Source organism: Abrus precatorius, unplaced genomic scaffold (assembly GCF_003935025.1).
Source record: "Abrus precatorius isolate BTA unplaced genomic scaffold, Abrus_2018 Scaffold3, whole genome shotgun sequence".
Lineage (NCBI taxonomy): Eukaryota > Viridiplantae > Streptophyta > Magnoliopsida > Fabales > Fabaceae > Abrus > Abrus precatorius.
Window position 1 is genome coordinate 4,745,704 of NW_020874373.1, and position 6,116 is coordinate 4,751,819.

The 6,116-nt window shown below is 35.7% G+C and overlaps 1 protein-coding gene across 2 annotated transcripts; it reads left to right on the top strand.

Moving 5' to 3' along the window:
* Nucleotides 1–518: 518 nt before the first annotated feature.
* LOC113862039 (boron transporter 1-like) lies at nt 519–5,104 on the top strand. 2 transcript variants are annotated; one of them, XM_027495198.1, is made up of 12 exons: nt 519–949; nt 1,093–1,175; nt 1,305–1,572; nt 1,686–1,824; nt 1,983–2,148; nt 2,724–2,890; nt 2,978–3,151; nt 3,259–3,354; nt 3,473–3,610; nt 3,772–4,097; nt 4,191–4,458; nt 4,591–5,104. In XM_027495198.1, the coding sequence occupies exons 1-12, from the start codon at nt 846–848 to the stop codon at nt 4,909–4,911; spliced, it is 2,250 nt and encodes a 749-aa protein (XP_027350999.1). In that variant the 5' UTR covers nt 519–845; the 3' UTR covers nt 4,912–5,104. The 2 variants fall into 2 exon arrangements, with proteins under 2 accessions (XP_027350999.1, XP_027351000.1); XM_027495199.1 differs by having other exon boundaries at nt 1,380–1,572.
* The last annotated feature ends 1,012 nt before the right edge of the window (nt 5,105–6,116 follow it).

Below are 6,116 nucleotides of genomic sequence, written 5' to 3' on the forward strand. Positions count from 1 at the left end.
AAAAAAAAAGGTCAACTAAGTAGGTTGTCATATACTCAATGAGGCATTTGGGATGATTTCGCATCTATTCCTACTATATACATATAGCTTTCACTTGTTTTCCTGTTGAAAGTTAAGATACATATTTCTAAAGCAAATAAACGGCTCTCATTTCACCACAACATCTTTTAAACATTATCTTATAAGTTAAGGACGACATGGCATAAGTTACTTTGTTTCAAGCATTCAATTTGTATTTATTTTTGTAAACTCAGCATTTTCTATTGAAAGATCCCACACATTATTCAGTGGGTCTGGATTATTGGTGATGCTGACTTTTTGCACAAAAGCATGGAAGGACTATTGATGATGAGCCTGGAAAGATTGGAATGATCTGTATTTACATTTTACAACAAAATTTTTATACTTTCCACACCAAATCTACCTTCATTTCTTTCCTCGTTGCTTGCTCTTTTAAAGCTTATAAATATTAGGAAGGACTCAAGAAGTATACAAGTTGCTCTTTTGCTACAGCTGGCTTCTTTTCATATTTACAGCGTTGAATCTCTCACTCTCTCATTCGTCTCTAGAAGCCAGGCTGCACTATTCATGATACCTTCTTGTTTAGTTTATTCCCACATTTTTCTTCCCTTCTTCCTGAGTTTGTTTGTGATTGAGTCTTGTTGAGATATCTTGCCAAAACAAACTGAAACCAAGAAAAACATGTAAATTATACTTTGTTGGCTTCTGATTAGCAGTGTTAGTCCCAATGGCAGCCAAGTAACTTTGTAGAGAGATACGAACAGGTTCACACAGGTTGATACTTCGATATTGATTCCCTTTGACCCTTTTTGGTGGGCAAAGATATGGAAGAAACGTTTGTACCGTTTGAAGGAATCAAGAATGATCTGAGAGGAAGGTTGATGTGCTACAAGCAAGATTGGACGGGTGGAATCAGAGCAGGCTTAAGGTATACTATATATGCTGAAATAATTTTGCCATTAGTGGTTTTGGTACTTCAGAGATTATCCATGTTTCAATGCTTCAACCAATGGCATTTAACAGACATATATATATATATATATAACTCACAATTTTTGCTTCCCTTTGCAGGATTTGGGCCCCCACAACATACATATTTTTTGCCTCCGCGATACCTGTCATTTCATTTGGGGAACAACTAGAGAGAAATACTGGTACTGAATATTCTAACTGCAATAAAAAAGTTCTAAAAGATATAGTCCTCCTAGTGTTACACTAGTATTCTCTTTCTCAATCGTGACCCTTTTTCTTTTGGAATATGCTTTCTTTGCCAAAATGAAAAGGAAATAGGACAGTAGTTATAACTAGAGAATATTCACACAGCTTGATAACGTGTGCATGCTGTTTTGCATTTGCAGATGGTGTTCTAACTGCTGTTCAAACCCTGGTATCCACATCCATATGTGGCATTATACACTCAATCCTTGGTGGTCAACCTTTACTGATTTTAGGAGTGGCAGAACCTACCGTGATTATGTACACATTCATGTTCAATTTTGCAAAAGAGAGACCAGAGTTGGGCCGGAATTTGTTTCTGGCATGGAGTGGATGGTGAATTATTTATTCATTTATTTTCTCCATATTTTCATGTGGAGACCTTGATACAATTCTCTTCAGGATGTGACTTAACATTATCATGTTTCTTTTATAACTTGATTTTGCAGGGTATGTGTGTGGACTGCACTGTTGCTATTCTTATTTTCCATCTTAGGGGCTTGCTCCATAATCAACAGGTTTACCCGTATTGCAGGAGAGTTGTTTGGCCTTCTTATTGCAATGCTCTTCATGCAGCAAGCTATCAAGGTAAGAATTGTTATCAAAATTTACCATGTCATTTCATTCTATCAGCAATGATTTATTGTTGTTACTTAATACTATGGATTGACTTGATATATTAGTGCCTGAATTCACGATTCACTTTGGCCAAATTTATGTAACATCCTACCGGCATCATTGTTCAGGGACTTGTTGATGAGTTTGGCATACCAGAGAGAGAAAATCCGAAATCAATTGAGTTTACACCTTCTTGGAGGTTTGCTAATGGGATGTTTGCTTTAGTCCTTTCGTTTGGCCTTCTCCTCACTGCATTAAGAAGCAGGAAGGCTAGGTCATGGCGTTATGGTACTGGTAAGTGTTTGCCTTCTGATCAGAAAAGGACATAAAGGTTTCCTTTTCCATACAGTATGCCTAATATTATAATGAAAACTTGGGTTGTTTTGTTTCAAAAAATATTTTCTGATTTTATATTTTTACTTTTAATTACAAAACTGACATCTTATTTTCATTCTCTCTTCCGATAAATTTGTATAATAAATACTGGAAATAGAAAAATGTTATTTTCTGTGTTGGTATAAATATTTGAAAACAACAAACATAATGAAAGTAACGTGTCAGTTCTATAATTAAAAGTAAAAACCAAAATTAAAGACAGAAAAAATGTCCTGAAACCAAACAATTCCTGGTTTTCAGTCAGGTAGTCATTTGTTTCCAGTGTTTTATATTATGTCTCAACATGTCCCCTCACAATGGCCCTTTAGACTGTAATTCAATTTTTATTAGAAGAATGACAGTGACAAGGATTAAATCTAAACTACTTAATTATAGAGGTTTTAATACCATGTTATGAACTAACAACCTCAAATTTAGGTAAAGACACTCGAATGATTTTATATTACATCTCTAATACTATGAATTCATAACAGGTTGGCTACGCAGCCTAATAGCTGACTATGGTGTGCCACTTATGGTCCTAGTTTGGACAGGTGTGTCCTACATACCAGCTGGCAGCGTTCCACATGGTATCCCAAGGCGCCTGTTTAGCCCAAATCCATGGTCACCGGGTGCATATGAGAATTGGACTGTCATTAAGGCATGTAAATTACAAGTTCTCATCTAATTGACCATTTTTTACTAACAAAATGGTTTGTAAAAAGAAAATTTTGTACTGATTGAACAGGATATGGTCCATGTTCCTGTTGTCTACATAATCGGAGCATTTATCCCCGCAACCATGATTGCTGTGCTTTATTACTTTGACCATAGTGTTGCCTCCCAGCTTTCCCAGCAGAAAGAATTCAATTTGAGAAAGCCAACTTCTTACCATTATGACTTGCTTCTTTTGGGCTTTTTGGTATGCCCTTCATAGCTTCAGAATATAGATACCATTGAACTTCAGTTTATTTTATACTCGTACTTGATTCTTTTTCTAATGGTAAATTTCATATTTCATGATGAAAGACCTTAATGTGTGGCCTTATTGGAATTCCTCCATCAAATGGAGTCATACCACAGTCTCCAATGCACACAAAGAGTCTAGCAACTCTTAAACATCAGGTAAGTTGAATCAAATGTGTAGGAAGAGGAGATAACATCGGTCTTTTTGTCAATTTCTAATTGTTAGTACTACATATATATCAACGTGTCTTGCTAAAAATGAGCAATGGTATTACAGTTGCTTCGTAACAAATTGGTGGTAACCGCACGAAGAAGTATTGGAAAGAATGCTAGTTTAGCACAGTTATATGGCCATATGCAAGAAGCTTACAATCAAATGCAGACGCCTCTTATTTATCAGGACCCCTCTGCTAGAGTAAGCCAGTTTCATTTCAAGCATGTAAAATATAATGCTTTGCCTAAGTGAAAATATCATAGCTTAACCATTGTTTACCAATAATTCTTATTATTGAAAGAAGATTCTGTACAATCAACATGTTACATATTGGTATTAAGTCAAATATATATTATGATTAGGCACAAGGCCTAAGAGAATTAAAAGAATCAACCATTCAAGCAGCTACCAATATGGGTAACATGGATGCCCCAGTAGATGAGACTGTATTTGATGTTGAGAAAGAAATAGATGACCTTTTGCCCGTTGAGGTAAAAGAACAGCGTCTTAGTAACTTGCTTCAAGCAACCATGGTTGGAGGATGCGTTGCAGCCATGCCTTTCCTCAAGAAGATCCCAACTTCAGTCCTTTGGGGCTACTTTGCCTTCATGGCCATTGAAAGTTTGCCAGGAAACCAGTTTTGGGAAAGAATCTTATTACTCTTCACTGCACCAAGCAGAAGATACAAGTAAACATTCTATTGCTTTTATCCTTCTGATGTTAAAATCTTCTACTTCGCACCTATAATGATCAACAAATTTAATCTGTTCTTTATGTGCAGGGTGCTTGAGGATTACCATGCTACTTTTGTAGAAACAGTCCCTTTCAAGACAATAGCAACCTTCACCATTTTCCAAACCATTTATCTTCTTATATGTTTTGGACTAACATGGGTTCCTATTGCCGGGGTCATGTTTCCTATGATGATCATGCTCTTAGTTCCCGTAAGACAGTACTTTCTCCCCAAATTTTTCAAAGGGGTACACCTTCAAGACTTGGATGCAGCAGCATATGAAGAACAAACTGCTTTACCATTCAACCTTGCAACAGTAAGATTTCTTGTCCAACAAGCTTGGCTTAAATTTATGATAACCCACTTTTGAGTTACTGTTAAATATGTATAATATTTTGTTGTTACACTTCATTATATTCCATATAACTTGTGCATGCTTTCGTAACAGCAATCAGAATTTGGAGCTGGTGCTTCTCATGTTGGAGATGGTGAGATATTAGATGAAGTTATAACTAGAAGCCGTGGCGAGTTTAGGCACACTAGTAGTCCAAAGATCACAAGTTCCACCCCAACACCAGGAAATGAACCTAAAAGCCACTTGAGTCCACGTCTCTCTTTCAGTTCTCGTTTAAGTGAGTTCACAACTGAGCAGAGTCCACGGTCTGGTGCAAGAGGTCCTCATAGTCCAAAGGCCAGAGAAGTTAGATTATCAAATATTGGAAGAAGTCCTCTTAACCCAGATTCTAAACAGCAGGATCACAACAAATAATTGAACGTAGAAGATTGCAATCATATGCCTTAGAAGGATTTAGGAGGCTAGTTGTTGCTACATTTCCATTGCGGTTTGGTCTTTAATTTTGCTTGTCATGGTTGTAAGTTGTAACTTGTAAAGTCTTTTCCCTTATCCCATATACGGCACACGTATGTAACCAAAGTGTGGCGTTTTCCTATATCAATTGTATTAGTGAATGTTATTACATTTGGCATATGTATATCTTCATCACGTTTGTTTCAATAAATTTTGTGACTAGTTTGAGTCTTGTATATTACTTGAGATGGGTATATATCTACAACAACGGGATATTATGGTTTATATTCCTCGATCAGCTGTGAATATAAGATACAATACAATAGTTAAAAACAATAATTTAAAAAAAAAGAGTAAGATACCAATACAACAAAATATATTAAACAAAATATAGTTTTTTTATGTATATAATTTGCTTATCGTTTATTAATATTATTTTTTCTGGATCATTTAGTAAGATAATATCTCTGTCTTTGACCTCGAAAGCATTCATAAATGGCTATGTACATAAATAGTTGAAAGGATTTCAATGTTACTTGAACAAATCTTTTTCTTCCTTGAAACTGCGATATGATCCAAATACGTGCTCATAATTCCGTACATTAATATTATACCATGGCAGGCGAGGAAAGCAAGTATCTTGTGTTTATGATAAATTGTTTGTGTTGGTGTGGATATAAAACTTCTGGGGTAACCTTTTTGGTGATAGCAGCGTCGTGAATTCAAGAAGATTCACCCGCTAGTCTTATTGGTAGTCAAAATGGTTATCACTACAACACGAAAACAAGACCGCACTAAACAATATAGTTTACTTGGAAAAGTAGCTTTTGAAAAGGAGAAAAATGAAAAGTAAGCAAGCAATGTGAACAAAATTTCTTTCCCACCGCATATCCAAATGAAAAGAACAAGTGGCTCCCACGTTATGTATTGTACACTATTCACTAGTGGGGATCAATTCATTCGTTCATTTTGCTTAATTAAAGAGCTTACATCTCAATCTAATGATTCCGAAATCTCTGTCGTTTGAGTCCAAATCAGCAAAAAGATCCAAAATAACAACGTAACATCAAGTTAAAAAGACAAAAGAAGTCGGTTTACATCATCTATATTGGGTGAGGAATTAAACCTGAATCAGATTATTAAGGATTTGACACCTCAGTTGACCA